Genomic DNA, 17004 nt, shown 5'->3' on the forward strand with positions numbered 1-17004 from the left:
CGACGTCCTGGCAGACGATTGGCCAGCGGCGCCGAGGCGGCGGTGAAGTGTGCGCAGCCGATAGGCCGGCGGCACGCAGCGCGCGGGGCCGCGTCGCGCTCCCATTGGCCGGCGGTCGCCGCCGGGCTCCGCTTCGCGTCTAATGGTGGCGGGGCCGGGGCGGGCGGCTGCGGCGCTGCGGACCCGCCTGGAGAGCGCCGCTCCCCGCCACCCTCCACCACCCCCCGGGCAGCCCCGGCCGCTGCGCCATGGCCCCCGGCTGGCTCGGCCGCCTCTGCCTGCTGCTGCTCTGCCTCTGCGGGGAGGCCGCCGCCGGGTGAGTGCGCCGGGCCGCGCCGCCGCCGGGCCTGTGACCGCCGGCCTCAGCGCTGGGCCTGCCCCGCCGCTCCCCCGCGCCTGCGCGGCGCTGACGGGGCCCCGCTCACCTTCCCTTCTCTCTTTCCCCCCCACCCCCGGCAGGAGGGACTTCTACAAGATCCTGGGGGTGTCCCGCGGCGCCTCCATCAAGGACATCAAGAAGGCCTACCGGAAACTGGCGCTGCAGCTCCATCCCGACAGGAACCCCGACGACCCTCGGGCTCAGGAGAAGTTCCAGGACCTGGGGGCTGCCTACGAGGTGAGGCCGGCGGCAGCGGGTTCCCCCCCCCGCTGCCCCGCGCCCTTCCGTGGACGCTGCTGAGCGGTACTGCTCCCTGCGGCGTAGGGCAGGGCGTAGCAGGGCCTGGGGGAGCTGTTGGGGAAGGAGAGGGGCGAAGTTGTGCACCGTGTTGTAAGGAACTCGGAGAACGTTAAGTCCTCCTGGCACTTCCCAGGCTGTGAAGGGTGGACGGGGTTCGTGGTAAAACATGCCAGGGGCATGAAAATGAGCTTGGCCAACCGGGAGTCTCGTGAGGCTTCATCCTGTAGCGTTCAGGGCGATGAGAAAGGAGGGCTTCTAGGAAATGTAAAGGCTTTTCTGTAAGGTGCAGGTGCAATTCATCCTCCCCCTATTACTGTATTGAAATTCAGACATTCTATCAAATAAAAAACAAAGGTAGCAAGGCTACCAGGTTGATTAGAGAGCTGCTTCTGTCAGAGGACAATAAAAGACCTTAGCTCGCTTAGCCAGAAGAAAGTGAAAACAGCAAGTTTAAAGTTATGTGGTATTTATTAATAGTTCTTTGAGAAAGAAATAGTTGCATCAGCTATAAGCATTGGTACAAGAACAAGTGTTTGTATGAGGCCTGGATGTGAGTAAGGCTGAGCTGATAGGAGATGAAAGGTGGTCGGTTTGCCTTTTAGAAGACACTAAGGTGGGAAAAATAATTGTGGGTCACATACGTGTGAGGATTCCTGTTGTTTCCATGATAATATAGTAACATACAAATGATACCGGCTACTAATAGCACGGTGCATTAGATAAATCACATATAGATTATTTCATTAGCCAAGTGTTTTAAGTCAAAGCCTACTTTCTCTGCCACTTACATACGTGTTAACGCAATTTAGGCAGGGTGATAGGAGCTGTTTCTTGCATGTTCTCTGTCCTTTTTGTTTCCCTTCTGTCACTGTTGGTTTCCATCTGCTCCTGCCATCCCCCATGGAGCAGAGGGCCCCTGAGGTGACCAGCAAGAATTTGTAGCAGCCACCAGGAGCTTGCCTGCACTGGTGGGCTGTTTGGGTGGGAGGTTTGTGTCCTCTTTGAGGAGTCGAGCTTCAGAAGGAGAGGGTTTGTGTTCCCACTGCAGTCTGGTGGTGCTGCTCAGCCCGCAGCTGTAACGTGGCTCCTGCTTCCATCCCTGATGCTCCTCTGCTCTTCAGATATGCAAATATATGAGGAAGTGAAACAGCTTGAATGTGTTTTTTTCTGAGCAAAGGGGAATGCATTAACTTTATTTTTGTATCAGAGCTGGGACCTCTTTTTAGTTCAGACTTAGCAATTCTTAAATAAATTGGGTGAACTATCACAGGGAGATCAGTGAACATAAAGAATTTTTTTCTAGAAGAACGTATTTGTTACCTGTCATTTGCAGCATCTGAAGATTGATGCATGCAGTTTACTTCAAAGCTGTGAGCTTGGTGCTGTTTCTGTCAGTTGGGATCTTGTCACATTTGACAGTGCTTTATGCATGGGAAGCATTTCTCTACCTCTTCACCGAGTCCCAGTTTATTTAAGTCTTTGCCATAGTAACAATTGAGAGTACTCTTTCTATTAAAAACACTGTGGAGAAAATGGTTGTAAAATCAAATCAGCAGGGGATGTAGTGGCAGGAATAGCTGAATGTTAACTTTTGTGAGCAGTGACTGAGTCTGCCTCCCCCTCACCAGGGTGTTATTGAAGCACAGCAGTGTCCTTGTTCAACACCAAGTGTGGAGTTCTAGTGCTAACACAGACAACATGAATGCAACGTGCTTTTGCTGGGTGCTGGTGAAAATTAAACTAAACGAGGAAACCTCCCTTCAAAGTCTTCATTCACGTGCTTCTTGCTGAAGAGAGATGCATCAGGATATTGAAATCCAGTATTGGCATATAGAGTTTTTAAAATAGGTTTGGAAGAAGTAGCATTTTGATGTCCTACACAGTCTTTCTTTTTGTTTAGCCAGTAAGCTTCCAGATCCTTCTGCTAAACTAGCTATGAGATGCAGTGTGCTGATTTGATTGTTTTGGGCAAAATGGAGCTATAATTATTTTTCCCTTATAACCTAAACCACGATGCTTTTTGCTATAAAGCAACAGCCTCTGTTAGTAGTACCACTGCTCAGGGTTTGGCTAGCTGACTATAGTAAAGTCTTCCAAAAAAATTGTGGGGAAAATAGGTTAATTAAGCTACTCTCTCCTTCATTTTCACAGCCTAAGTGATTTCCACCCTGCAGCTGTGTGGTCTGAATGCAGTTGATTCAGTTAGAAAGGAGGCAGATCCCATGTGAGCAAGCTGAGACTCCTCTGTGCATAGTCATTAGTCTCAGGATGGTTTGGTGATGAAGTTTCCATGGGGGTTTTTCTAAGCTTATAGTTGCTTTGCTTTTGAGGCAACCTGATGTAACAATCACAAAGTCTCTGCACAGTACTTGAAATTGTGTTCTTGGAGTTGTGTTCTCCAACAGCCTGCAGAAAGGATGAAAATTAATGGAAAGGCAAATATTTTGTGTTCTTCATTCCTTTTTTTTTATTACTCGTGGTGTAGTCAGTACTGCACAGTAATTTACCAGAAGAATTTTCCTCTGACACCAACAGATCACAGAATGGAAAGCTTATCCCAGTTCTAGGAAATATGTGTTTTAATGCAAAATCTGAAGCGGCAAAGGGAGAATTAAGCTCTTACCTACTAGATTAATCTAGTAAAGACACTGTTGGGTTTTTCCCCCATTGCTAGCATTTATCATTGGTTGCAATTTCAGGCTGTTTTTCATCATTTAGCCAGCTTCTCCACCTGTTTCCACCTCTCTAGCAGTGTGAAAGCTAACCTGGCAATTTCAACCTTCCCAAAGGTGATCAACAGGGGGAGGAAGGGGAAGGAAGACTAAACGTGACTGGAAACTTCTGGGCCTCTGGGGGAGGAAAGAGCAAAGATCAATACTTAGGAATTAAAATTGAAGCTTTACAGTCTTGAAAGTCATGTGTGTTGGGATGTGTTTTTCTGCCTCAGTACTGAAGTTACTTCTAACTTTTGCTGCTATTAGGAATGAGGGCCAGCGTTCAAACTGGTGCAGAGTTACCGTATTTGGCAGGTTCAGCTTGGTAGCCAAACTTGCCATCACTGCTAATTGCTATGAAATAGTAGCCAGAGAAATAAACATTCTGTGTAGTTGAAGAACAAACTGAGAAATGGGTGGTGGTATGTGATTTCCACCCACCCCCCCCCCCAGTGTGTCCTGCTTTGTAGGAACTGATTTGAATCATTCCTCCAGATTTGTTTTTTAATCCTTAATATAAACTCAGTATTGTTTATATTTTCCTGTGTGGCTTTGGCTGGTTTAATAAGCTAACTGTACTTTTTATGGGTTTAACTGATAAATATTTAACTTTTCTAGTCCAGTGCAGCAAGCAAGTTCTAGCCAGTGTTTCTGTAACGTAAAGCATTGCTGTTTGTCCCTCAGTGAAGAGTCCTGATGAGCTTTCTCTTGGAGCCTTGTTTAAATAACTCAGCTAGGCTGTGGGTGAATGTCTTGTCTGCTCACATCCCTTTGCCAGGTGCTGTCAGATGAGGAGAAGAGGAAGCAGTACGATGCGTATGGTGAGGAGGGATTGAAGGATGGGCACCAGAGCTCCCATGGAGACATCTTCTCACAGTAAGATTTTACCACTTCAGGCTATTCTGCAGTTGGTGCTCTGATTTTTGTGATGCTCATGCAGACGCTTGACGTGAGCAAATTGTATGTTGAGGTCTTTTACCCAGTCCAGAGGGACTGATCTGAAGTGACAGTTGATAATTTGGAGACATACATTTACAGTGGATATCCCATGTGCCTGTTTTCAGTTGTCCGTCTTGCATCAGTCCTTGGTTTAAGAGCAGTGAGTAGGAGTCAGTGGTGTCTTCCCATACGGGCTGCTCTTGCTCGCTTGACAAGCTGCATCACTAACGTGCATGATCTGTAAGATGCTGCAGCTGCATTAAACATGTACAAACTTGCTTGTGTTATCTGGTATGTGACTGATGTTTGACCTGTTGTCATAGATCATGTCTGCGCTTCAGGGGTCATTTTTCTTTTGCAAAGTAATGCTGTAGTGACTGACACTACACTTCAGAGCCACTGTAGAATTTGGATCAGTAAAATCTGAAGGCACTTGCATGTTGCTCAGGCAGAACCTGATTTTCTGTTTAAGGCCCCTTTGGTTCTGCGAAGCACAGATTTGCTAACTATTTACTAACAATTCCTGAGGTTGCTCATCTCGTGTAAACCTTCTGGATGAGAATTCACACCATCTGCTGGTCTGCTTTGAGGAAAAATATGCAGACTTGCTGGGAAGCTTTTTGTCATCCCCCTTGTCCTCAAATTACTGAAAACCAATCTACTAGCACTGACTTGCAGTGGCAGAGACGGAGCATCACTCAGTTTGCACCTTGTGGTGGTGATGCTGGCTGAGCAGCAGTGCAGTACAGAGAATTCCCTTAGGTGGCGGTCAGATTTTGAGGAGTTGGCATTCAACTCCCACTCCAAAACTTGATTTCTTTAGTACAGAAAACTCTTTCAAAGTGACCACTTTGTTTGAAGGCATTAGCTTGTGTCCTGGAGGAGCAAGAAGAGGTATCTGGATTTACTATGGTGCTTTGGTACTGTGAGGAGGTGGTTCCCTAGGGGACTAGAAGCATTTACCAAGCAGCATGTTGCTGCTGCCTCGGGTGACTCTCTCCATCAAAGCCTCATTTGATCGGAATTCCTTCCTGAACTAATTGATGTGCTTCACTCCAGCTTCTTCGGGGACTTTGGATTCATGTTTGGAGGTAACCCTCGCCAACAAGACAGGAACATTCCCCGGGGAAGTGACATCATCGTGGACCTGGAGGTTACACTGGAGGAGGTGTATTCAGGAAACTTTGTAGAGGTAAGTTTAACTGCTTGCCTGTTGGTCTCTCCAGTGTGTTCTCAGGTTTGAGATGCCTGGCCTGGCCACTGCTCAGAACAATACCTTCTCCCAAAGAATAGAACTGAAATAGATGCTCTTTTTCTCAGTATCTGGCAGTAACAGTGGAGGATGTTGTGATGCTATTTGCTAGGAGTTAACTGAAGAAATAATATATTTATTCATCTTTGCCATCTGGCAATTTCTCTATAAAGGGATGCTTCTTGTGATCATAATTTATTTATTGGCTGTTGGTGACTAGCTGTAGCTTTTTTTTATTGCAGTAGCCCACTTGGAAAAGTTGTAAGTCGTCTCTCCCTAGAACTTAGTGGTATTGAAGGCCCATTTATAAGCCTCAAATTCATTTTTCAATTCTTGCCAAACCATGTTGAGGATTTTTTCGTAGGCCAAACATGTTGCTGCAAATTTCAGGATTACATAATTGGCAAATTTATGGTGGCCTTTAATTATGGGGGGTTTTTTAAGCAAGCTACATTTCTGGTGCTGACAATCCCTGCTATTCTGCATGCTAGAATTTGCGTTGATTGAGTTTGTGTGGTGAGTGTCTGGGTAAATGAGGAACTCCAAATAATTTTGCCCGTTGTGTGGGACAAGGAAGCTATCATAACCGAAGTGTGAGGTGTTTCATCCTAGCATTACCTTTCCTGTTTTGAAAGGTTTGCAGGAAAAAGAAAGGAAATGGTGAGAGTGGTGTCGGGGAGAGTTTTTCAGGTATTTAATGTGTGATCAGCAAGAGATGCAAGGTGAAAACTCCTGTCAGAATGTTTTGCTGAGGCTGTTTGGAGCTACTGTGGAGGCAGCACACAAAACCAAATTATGTTCAGGCTGTTTGAGAAATCCAGACTCTCGTGGAGACCCAGGAGTGCTGGCCTGCGTGCTGGTATCATGGTATCTTCTGCTTCCGTGCAGGTTGTCAGGAACAAGCCAGTGGCAAGACAGGCGCCTGGCAAACGGAAATGCAATTGCCGACAGGAGATGAGGACCACCCAGCTGGGACCTGGACGTTTCCAGATGACTCAAGAAGTTGTTTGTGATGAATGTCCAAACGTCAAGTGAGTTTCGTGCTCTTTACTGCTATATGGATGTTTATTCAAAACCTGCCACTAGGTGGAGGGAAGCGCCTGTGCTACCGGTACGACCTGAGGAATTTGGAATCTTATTTCCAAGGAGCCAGCCTTTATTCTTACAGTAGAGACAGCCAGCTCTATTAGATGTAGAGCTCCCCGATTTGCTCTTTCACCCTCTTATTCCTTTAACAATCATTCATACTGGAAGTTCCACAAGTAAATCTGAATAAACGGAGTCAGGCAAGCCCCCAGTTTCCATCTGGGAAGAGCTGGACATGGAATACTGCGTTGTAGTCACGTATCCAGATGCTGACAGTGCATTTAGGAGCTTAACTTTGCCTTCTTTATTAGATGAGTATCAGCACACAAGAAAGGCAGCGCTTGCCCTCCTGTTTGAGGTGTGAGCAAGGAGAAAGTACGTGCTAATTTGTGTGGGTGTTCTCATTATCCCAGTAACTCAACAGTAGGTGGTAGCACCTGCTGGTGAAAACTTAGTGCTTGCTTGCTCTTCCCCTTTGCAGGCTTGTGAATGAGGAGCGGACACTAGAAGTGGAGATAGAGCCAGGTGTGAGGGATGGTATGGAGTATCCCTTCATTGGTGAAGGTACGTCTCTGGGCACTGCCCTGCTGCTCAGCTTTGACTTGCTGCTTTTCTGTGATGCAGGGCTGCTCTTTATGGTAGTGATGGTATCCAAGCCCTGATTTGGATCAGCACAGGTGGTTTTAAGTGCTGTGTCCTCTGAATGCTGCTGATATCCAGGAGCATACTCTTTGCTAAGTCTAGATAACTCTTGAGTTCCACTCCCTTTGCTGGTACTGGGGGCGCACACACAAAAAAAAAGCTCTAAATCTGATGTTTCAGATTACTTTGGAGCAGGAGCATCAGTTCCAGGCTTGAGTATGTGAGGGAATCCCCTCTGCCCAAGGAGATGAAGTCCTTCAACAAGTAAAGGACATCATTAATATGCAGGCAAGTCTTTCAGAACAGTGGAGAGGTATGAGCTCATTGAGGCAATACTCAGAAAGTCCTAGACTATTAAATAACAGATATGTGTAAGCAGGGTTTTAGTCATGTGAAGATCAGCTAGTTGGTTTTTACTTTAACATGTGAGCTGCACATCTCTTTTGTGTTTAATATGCTGCTTGTTTCTTCAGGTTTTTACTAACTAGCTCCTTTAAACAGAACTTTTCTTTTTCACAGGTGAACCCCATGTGGATGGGGAGCCAGGTGATTTGCGCTTCCGAATAAAAGTTCTTAAGTAAGTAAGTTCTTAAGTAAAAAAGCTCTTAAGCTGGCCTGGTTAGACCAGCTCTTTCTGGTTACTGAAAAGGAAGCTGGCAAGCAATTTTCTGGCCAGCGTTGCCTGCTTGGCTAGCATGTAACTTGCCCTTCAGCAGAGTTGATGCAGCCAGGGATCTGGTACACAGCAGTGCAGGATGTTCAACCCTGATGATGCTGGAGTAGGTGGATTCACCACTTAAGACGCTGCGATAATTCCACTTTTATTTTATGTGGCTCAAATTCTGGCACGCGTTAGTAGGTCCTGTGTGAATCACATGAAATATCTCCTTTTTCCATAAGCATACTATCTCCCTATCATAAGGAAATGCACTACTAAGAAGATTGTTGCATGAGTCACAACTTCTTGACACGCCTCACCACTCATTGCCCTAGAAATAGAAAGGTTTAGTAGTACGTACCTTACACAGGAAAACGAAGCTAAAGTTCATTCATTCTTCACTTCCTCTCTGATTTGTGAATTCTCTAAATTCGTAAATAGAGGGGAGGAAGCTAAAGGACCCATTTCCCCTATGGGGAAGGAGAAAAGTTCCAATGTCTTTTACTTCCACAGGCACCCAGTCTTTGAAAGAAGAGGAGATGACTTGTACACAAACGTGACAATCTCGCTGGTCGAGGCACTTACAGGCTTTGAAATGGATATCGCCCACTTGGATGGGCACAAGGTGAGGCAGTAGTTTGTCTTCTTGCTGTGTGTAAACAAAATTTAACTGCAGGTCTCCTGTGCTGGGGCTTGGCTTGCTCTGGGTGTCTGCAGCTGGTGGTTGTATACAGTATCTCCTCTACTAGAGCCTTTCAGACCAGTTCCCATGGAGCCAAAACGGGCTCTGTACAAGGGGTGCACAGCATGGGTCTCGGTTCCAGGCTGTCACAGCAGTTACTGTGTGTGCTGTCATGGGGGGGGTGTTTGTTCTGGCCTGTGTCCTGGCAGTAATACTGCTTGGACCTCTTGAATATCACTGACTTTGGCAATGAATCAATATCAGTTGAAGCTTTTCAGTGGGTTGGAAAGGGCATTGGGGTACATACTAGTAATGTTCTGAAATTTCTTTTGTCTCTAGGTTCATGTTGCTCGCGATAAAATTACGAAACCTGGGGCCAAACTGTGGAAGAAAGGAGAAGGTCTTCCAAATTTTGATAACAATAATATCAAAGGCTCACTAATAATAACATTTGATGTGGAGTTCCCCAAAGAGCAACTGACAAATGAACAGCGGGAAGGTGCGTGTGGTGAAGCTCTGTCATGGCAGCGGGCTGCACAGACCTCTCGCTAAAGCTGATAAGAAACTGGCACAACTGAACCAGTGGCCTGTAGCGGTCAGGAGGGCCTCTCCTTTCCCTGTGCCCTTTGTACAACATAATCACAGGGCATCAGCCAACTCTCTTAACTTCCGTTTCCCTTTGAAGCAAGTGAGCTTCAGTTGTAGGGAACCAGATTAGGTTGGGATGTGCCACTGCTGGGATGTAGCACTTGGCAAGTTTGCAGGTGCTTTGTTTTGTAGCTGGCCATCTGTCTGAGCTGAAAGACTTACTGGGCTTAGCCTCTGTCTGCTCTGCCTCTGCTGGAATGGGATCACAAGTGGTTTTCCAGCCCCTGCTTCTACTTTCTTGGAGACAAGACTTGTGAAAATCCCTCTACTATCAAGGGTAGAGTGTGTCATGCAGCATCAAGAGAAGGATTGTTTCTCCCCACATCTCCTTCTACCCTAAGTGCTTTGTGGCCATATGGGGAAGAAGGGTGCAATGCAGATATCTTGTAGAAGAGATCTGCTCCAATGGAAACTTGATGAACCATGTAGAAATCCTAAAGTTGACAGGAGGGTAAATACAATACTCCTAGCCAGAAATTATTCTTTGCTTCAGCAGCCTCTGCAGTAGGTTCTGCTGCTTTGCATGGGGCATCAGAGTAGGCATCAAGGGCCCCATCCACTGCTACGGGGTAGAGAAGTTCCTGGCATGTACCAGTGCAGCTCTTTAAAAAACCCTCACCTCCCAGAACTTCTTCCTGCTGGTCAGGGCTATCGTATTTTCTTCTTCTGAAGGCACCGTTTTAGTAGATCCTGGCAGCTGTCCTGGTAGAATGAGGCAAATGTGTGGCTTTCCTGGACCCTTTGAGTTTGTAGAGGGAAGCCAGGGCCTGGGTGGGCTTTTCCTCAGCCCTAGGGCTCTTCCTGCTGTGTTGGCCACACTGCTGGCTGCCACTTGGAGCCCGGTTGGTAGCTGCAGCTCCAGGGTTGACTGTTCTGTGGCTCTCTGCAGCTCTTTGGGCTGTGAGGGCTCTGCTCTGAGTGTGTCTGGTTTGTGCTTTGACCCCTGTGCTTTCCTGCTTGTCACAAGTGTCCGTGCCCCGTGAGGGCTGTGGAGCACAGCGACTGCATCGGTGTGAAGTCTCATTCCAGGCTCTGCTGCCCTTCTTGAAGCTTCGTAAGGCGACAGCACCTCTTGAACAGATGTGAGGTTATTCCAGCTGTTGCTCTTGACAGTTTAGAAGAGACCAGGCGAGGAGCAGCAACAGAAGCCTTTGTCTTTGTCAAAATTGCTTGCGTGCCTTTACAGATATCCTGGGAACAGATTGGTGATGGTACTGGCATGAGCATGTTCAGGCATGGGGCCTTTGGGTGTTCCACTCCCTCCTAAAGCAATTCCACGCTTCCCAGGGGAAGGTGACTGGGTAGGCAGGCAGATGCACTTCTGTGTGCTAGAGTATCTCCAAATATCCAGTGATTTTATGAGGGAATAGGTCTATTCATGTTATGTGGCAGCAGTTCAGTGTACACATTCAAAGGAAGACTGTAGGCTTCAGAATTCAAAACATCCCTTTTTTCTTATTGCTGGCAGTGGTCCTGATTTCTTATCTCATAACTAGACGTGCAGCTCCTGGGGCAGTCAGAAAATACTCTGACTCCGAGAGCACCGCTCTGGTCAGTCTAAGCTTTAGTCAGAGAAATAATATGCCTGCTTTCCTGCCAGTGTGACATCAGGGAATTTATTGCCTGTTGATCGGAGATGACTTTCTCTTCGATATATCTCTCATTTGTCTCTCGTGACACTTGTTTATTGTCTGTTTTGGAGCTTTGGATCCCATACTTTAGTTCTGAAGTGCTCAGAGACCAACAGCAGACAGCAAAGTGGCCCAGGTTGTGTTGTAACCTGTCACCTGTTGGTGGCATCAGAAAAATCTCAGAGTTGGCCCTAGTAAAAAATGCCTGAGGTGCAGTAACACCAAATGTCAGGATTCCTGGCTGGAATTCCTTATTGAACATCAGATATGCGTTGAAATATCCTGTGCACTAATGAGGATATCCAGGCCAGCAGGCAGCTGCCTAGAGGTAGCTAGCAGGAAACAAGGTACAGGAATGGTGCAAATCCCACTTTTTTCAGGGTTACTGGAGCACACCTTTCTCCAGCTATATCCTTCCTTTCAAAGAACTACACGTCCAGGAGGCACATCCTCTTGCCCATCAGCCAGGAAGTGTCTCTGGGCCTCCTTTGGCTGTGGAGGGGAAGTGAACTTGCCTTGCACTCCCCTGGAAAATGACTGATCCTTAACAATTAGCAGCTCCTGTATAGGGGCTCACTTTGCTGTTGAGGATATTTCTGAATGTAGAAAAGAGTTCAGGATTCGCTGGCCAGCGAGCAAGAAGCATGAATATTTCTTGCCTGGCAGAGAGCCATCTCAGTTCCAGGTACTACTTCTAGGACAGTTTTCCAGTATTTTAACAGAGCTACTGTGACACTGCTCTTGAAGGACAGTAGTTACTTGTAGCCAGAATGATTTAAAAGTAGACAAGCAGGACAAGGTTTATAGGGAGACATAATCTCTTTTATCTGGATTTTGTGAAAAAGGTCTTGAGTGCCTGAAAGGTTGGGGGGGTCTTTCTGTACAAGTAAATTGGTTGATTTAATTACTGATCCTCCCTTACCATGCCTGTTACCTCACTTAAAGTTAACAACTACAGTGTTATTTTCTTGGTAGCCTAATGTGACCTGTTGTACCAACACGTACAGTATGACACCGTGACTCCGGCTTCAGTGGAGCAGCAGAGCAAGCTGATCTGAGGCAGGGCTGTGATCCTGTCTTCTGTCATGCTGAGGTGCAAGCCAGCTGCTTGTGTGCTTTGTTGCAAGACTGATGCTGTTTTGGAGATATCCAACAGCAAAATTATATTGGTTTAGCTTAATTTTTATTATTTGAAAGTTACCCATGGCATGGGAAGTTTTCCTCTCTGTTTTGGGTCCTGACAGCTCCTCCTCAGGCTCAGTGGTTTCTGGTGCTGGTCAGAGCAGAGATACTGCCATGCCCTGAGGGGCCCCATGGCCAGGGCAGTGGGAGTCCGGGCAGTGTGTGACCAGGCTGACTTTAAAAGAGGGAGTCCCCTCTGATTATCTCTGGAAAAAGTGTGACACATCTATTCTTGCCCGTCCGCTTCCTCTGTTTTGTGTGGACTTGCCCTTTTAAGTAGCAGTGAAGACCTGCCAGTCTTGCCCTGAACGTGCTGATCCCAGTAGATGAGCTATTATGGTTTTAAGGGCTGACTCACTCTTCTCTTATTCTGTTCTGGTAAGAATTTGATACCGACAGGACTTCAGAGCAGTCAGTTCTTTGAAATGTTTTATGAATGGGCTTTCAGGGGTGGGGAAGATGGTATTTGAAAAGTCATCTAGAGTCCTTTGGGAAACAGTGAGTTTCAAAAAAAGCTTGGTATTTTCAGGCCTTCAGATACTTAAGCCCACAGATAACAAGTTTACTTCTCTTTTTGCCTTCAGGGACTACTTCTAGTGGTCAGTAGTGTCCCCAGGCACCACATACCAGTGTGAAAACTTCTGCTTTCTAATTACTCATGTGGGTTTCTGCAGCTGCCAAGTCCAAAAGGGCTCAAGCATAACCCTCCCAAACTTGCTGCTAGCAGATTTCTCTTGAGCTGTAGAGAAAGCCTGGGCACATGAGTTAGAGGAATTAGACTCTGGAAATACTCAGCAAGCAGTTTGTTGTTCCGTTTGTACTTAAGATGCCAAAATTGTTGTCAGCTTCCAACAACAAAGGATCCCTGAGTGTCAACTTTATCCGTTATGGAGCTGTGAGGATCCTGAGGTGGTGTGCTGGGCTTTGAGTTTCTAGCAGAGGAGGCTTTCTCCTTGGAACCACAGGCCTTGTGTGATCCCAGGAGTGCATGAAAGCACTTACAGCATCACTAACCTCAGTCCTGTTTCTCCTTGTAGGATTGCTGAAGGAGCAGGAGTAAAGATGTCACACCACTGGGTTTGGGGGGATTTTTCCTTTTTTTTTTTTTTTTTTTTTTTTTTTTTCCTGATGCTCTTAGAGTACCAGGGTTTGCATTATTCAGATATGTGGGCTCAGCCTTGAAAAGCTGGTGCCACGGGACCTGCGAGCCAGATGTGTAAATGCAGCAGGAACAGCAAATGCAGAGTCCCCCTCCTGTTTGTGCTGTGCAGTAACGCTTTCCTTTCTCTTACAGGTCTCAAACAGCTGTTGAAACAAGGATCCGTGCAGAAGGTGTACAATGGATTGCAGGGATATTGATGTGTGGAAAAATTGGACTTAACTGAAAATGAAAAGTCAGATTTGTTTGCAGTCTTTTCTCCTGCCCACTGTAGAATGGAAAAGAGGGAGGGTGGGGCAATTGTTGAGGTATATATAATTTTTTTCTTTGTAAATGGTGGAAGTGCTCAGACGAGTTGGGGGAAATACTACCCTTTTCAGGACATAACTGGTGCTGCCTATTACGTTCCACGTCCTGGAACAACAAAGACTCCTTGAGCAGGAAAAAAAAAAAAGGTGGGGGAAGGCGTCTTAAATTCCATGCAGATTGGAATTTCTGGTTTTTAAATATATTTTGATGTGACTTTTCTTGACCATCTCAACATATTTTCATAGCTTCTCCTGCTTTTTATGTCCTTTGTGTCAGTCTCTTCCAAGTTTCTGTTGTTTGGGGGTTTTTTTATTCCCAGGCCATCCTCCCCTTCCCCTCTGAGCCCAGAGTCTGTTTTTCTGGGGCTGGAGTACAGGTGCTGTTGGGAGTGGACTGGCAGGAGAGCCTTTATGGTCCCCACGTATGGTGGAAAAGCAGGGGAATAGTGACTCTTAAGGCTCCTGTGGACTCTCTTTAACTACCAGGTAATCCTCTTGTCCCAAAAGTTAATGCTTGGTTTTAAATTTGAAGTCACAACAGCTTAACAAAGACTCCGCAGACTTTCATGGTGGGATTTTGGAAAATAATAGGAATGGTTCCTTGTGGCCTTGGTTCTTCCTCATTGCCCCTAAATGTAACCAACAACTTGTCTGGAAGAGTTCACTTACCTCCTGCACTCTGTCCTCTGTGAGGACGGGTGAAGCTAACAGCACAGAAATAAAGGTGTTGTGAGTTGGAATGGCAAAAACTGCCTGGTTATGTATTTCAGCAGCCCTTGCCCTGGGACAGCTGCAAGTAGTTGGTCTAACAAGGAATGGTCCCTTCAGTGATGTGAGCTGCTGTAAAGGGTAAAACCACAGCTGCAAATACCAGCAAAAGCTCTGCAGCTGCTTTGTTTGAACTGAGGGCCTGGTAATGTGGCAGGGAGGTACCTGTGCTCTGGTCTCCGAAGACCCAGCTGCTTTAAGTATCCCCATCAGAGACTCATCTCCACGTGTTCTTCAGGAGTGGTAGCTAAACAATTCCTCAGAGGTGCCTGTGTCAGACTTGTGCTTCACTGACAGGGACGTAGGCAGCAAGAGAAATTAGTCAGTTATTTGTGTAGGACATTCTGCTCCTTCCTTCTGGGCTCTTAGGGGCTAATAAAGTGGGATCCTTACAGCTGCTGCCTTACACCTCATCCTCGGCCTGGGAAGTGGATGGGATCTGTTTTTTCTACACAGAAATGTTTGCTGGGGAGCAGCAGCAGGAGATTCAGGGGGGTTTTTTTGTTTGGTTTTTTTGTTGTTTGTTTTTTCTTCATTACTTTAGCTCAGATCTGAGCTCGGAGAGGTGGAGAGCAGCTCTGGCTCTGCCCTTGTGTGCTGCCCTTGGTCTAGCAATGTCCCACCCAACCCTTAAACTCCAGTGGGAGCTGACGCAGTGGAAGCAGCAGCACTGGGAAGGCTTCCTGTTGGACCCTTTGTACATTTGCCTTGGCAGAGCAAAGCGGGGTCTTCAGGAACAACTGAGAGAGGGGAGCAAGACAAACCTGGGATGCCAAACCCTGTGTCTCAATGCTTGTCTTCCTCAAAATCTGTAAATGTAAATTGTTAATCCCAGGTGAGGCTGCTACTTCAGGCATCTGCCCATTTGATGACTGGCTCTTTGCAGAGGTCAGACAGCTCTGTCCCTGCTTTCCCCCTTAGCTTAGATTTCTGAGGAACCCTGGATGTCAAAGAAACTCTCCTTCCAGTATCCCTGTGCGTGGGGTTGGTTCATTTTATCTCAGCCCCTCGAGGGTCTGTTTGGTTGCCTGCCTCCCTATTCCACCTGCACACAACCGTGCTGCCAGTGCTTGCCTGTAGCAATAAAACCACAAAGCCAGGACTCCACACCAAAGTCTCAACTTCTCCGCAGGAGAAGGTGGTGTAACCTTTCCTACCTGCACCCCTAGCAGCAGGCATTGTATTTATTTCAGACACTTGTTCCTGCTGCTGCTTTTCCTCTCCCTGCTAATCCTTTTCCTTCCTGTCGTTTGGTTAGTTGTTTTTCATTGTTGGTCAGTACTACTGAGAGGCCGGTGCTGTGTAGAACAGCAACAATAGCTGCAAAGCCCCAGCTCTTACAAGCATGAGAAGAAACACACAGAAAGCCCTGAATCATACCAAGCAACCCTGCTTCCTTCCGTCTTCCTCTTCCCCCACTACTGTGGGGTGTGTGTAGAGCCAGGGTCTGCTGCCTTTCCCACCTGCAGACGGAGCTTTCAGGGTTGCCCTGCAGACAGCAGCGTACACTAGTGCTTATGAGGGTCTGGTTCAAACATTTGCGCTTGGTTTGGTTTTGGTCTGTTTGCCTGAGGAAAGTTGTGCTGCTTCTAGGATCATGGCAGGGGAGGTATTTGTCCTCCAAGGGCTGCAGGGTGTCTGGCCAGGGGGATGTGGAGGCTCTTCAGTGTCTGTGACATCCTGTGACATTTCAGTAACGTTTAGCTGGTGTGAGTGAGCCAGAGGAGTCCATGCACACTGTATGTCATATAAATGCTTCTTGGAGGGCTTAGATCTTCACATTGCTTCTTGCTTGGGGACCAAGCAAACGTCCTGAAGGTGGGAACCTCTGAGCTGGGAATCCTGTAATGCATAGCCCCCTCTAAGCAATGCTGTTGCTCAAAAATTGGATCAAATAAATAAAAAAATAAACCTAATTTCCTAGTTCCCTTTTACCCTAAATCCTTGCACAAGTCAAGGATTGTTGAGGGTTTAGATATAGGCATGTTGTTCAATTCTTCTAGCAAAGTACTTATCCTTGAAACATATTTCTAGAAGCCCTTGCTGTTTTCGAAGGGGGTGTTTAAACAAGCACATGGTCCTTGCCTGGCTAACAGGACCCTGATTTATTTCCGAAGCGAATGGTTTTGATCACTTCCAGAAGTTGTGTGTGTTCCTCCAGGGTCTCACCACAGGCTTATTTTAAGATCTCATTGCCTCTGTCAGTGCTCTGTTACCCCGCCATCCCAGGAGAGCTGAAGGAGCAGGCGGGGTGAGGACTCCCTAGCAGGTAGATGATGGGGGTGAAAACAGCGTTCAGATCTGCTTTTCCAGAAAGCAGCGTGCCCTGGCAGCCTTGTCCCGCTTCTGTCCCTCTGCAGTCTGGGCTTGCTGCATCTTAAAACCCACATTGCCCATCCCAGAGCAGATGGCGAAGTTTTGGGGCTGCACACAGGAGCTTCAGCGTTAGGGACGTGGGTCCTGGGGAGCAGTCTGGCCCAAGGGGGTGGTTTGTTCCCGATGGCTTCAGCCATGCAGAGGGCTGCTGCTGTCGTCTTTCTCGTCACAGCACTGCTGGGACAGAGCATCCCCTCCTCCCCGTGTCCGGGCCGGGGGTGAAAGTGTTCCCAAACAGTGGTTTCTATTCCATGGAAACCTCTGCAAGTACAGTGCGGGC

At 47.1% G+C, this 17004-nt stretch overlaps 1 protein-coding gene across 1 annotated transcript; it reads left to right on the top strand.

The window, feature by feature from the left end:
- The first annotated feature begins 126 nt into the window (after positions 1-126).
- DNAJB11 (DnaJ heat shock protein family (Hsp40) member B11) lies at positions 127-14329 on the top strand. Its single transcript, XM_074877990.1, has 10 exons — positions 127-316; positions 460-616; positions 4172-4269; positions 5392-5524; positions 6473-6615; positions 7152-7234; positions 7832-7889; positions 8484-8595; positions 8992-9151; positions 13408-14329. The coding sequence occupies exons 1-10, from the start codon at positions 249-251 to the stop codon at positions 13470-13472; spliced, it is 1077 nt and encodes a 358-aa protein (XP_074734091.1). The 5' UTR covers positions 127-248; the 3' UTR covers positions 13473-14329.
- The last annotated feature ends 2675 nt before the right edge of the window (positions 14330-17004 follow it).

Source organism: Strix uralensis, chromosome 9 (genome assembly GCF_047716275.1).
Source record: "Strix uralensis isolate ZFMK-TIS-50842 chromosome 9, bStrUra1, whole genome shotgun sequence".
Lineage (NCBI taxonomy): Eukaryota > Metazoa > Chordata > Aves > Strigiformes > Strigidae > Strix > Strix uralensis.

What these genes read in the sequence shown, in the direction of transcription:
- DNAJB11 (XM_074877990.1), top strand. Translation starts at nt 249, where the DNA reads ATGGCCCCCGGCTGGCTCGGCCGCCTCTGCCTGCTGCTGCTCTGCCTC. An exon ending in ATTCAGGAAACTTTGTAGAG is followed by an intron (nt 5,525 to 6,472) that starts GTAAGTTTAACT and finishes GCTTCCGTGCAG; the next exon opens with GTTGTCAGGAACAAGCCAGT. An exon ending in GACAAATGAACAGCGGGAAG is followed by an intron (nt 9,152 to 13,407) that starts GTGCGTGTGGTG and finishes TTTCTCTTACAG; the next exon opens with GTCTCAAACAGCTGTTGAAA.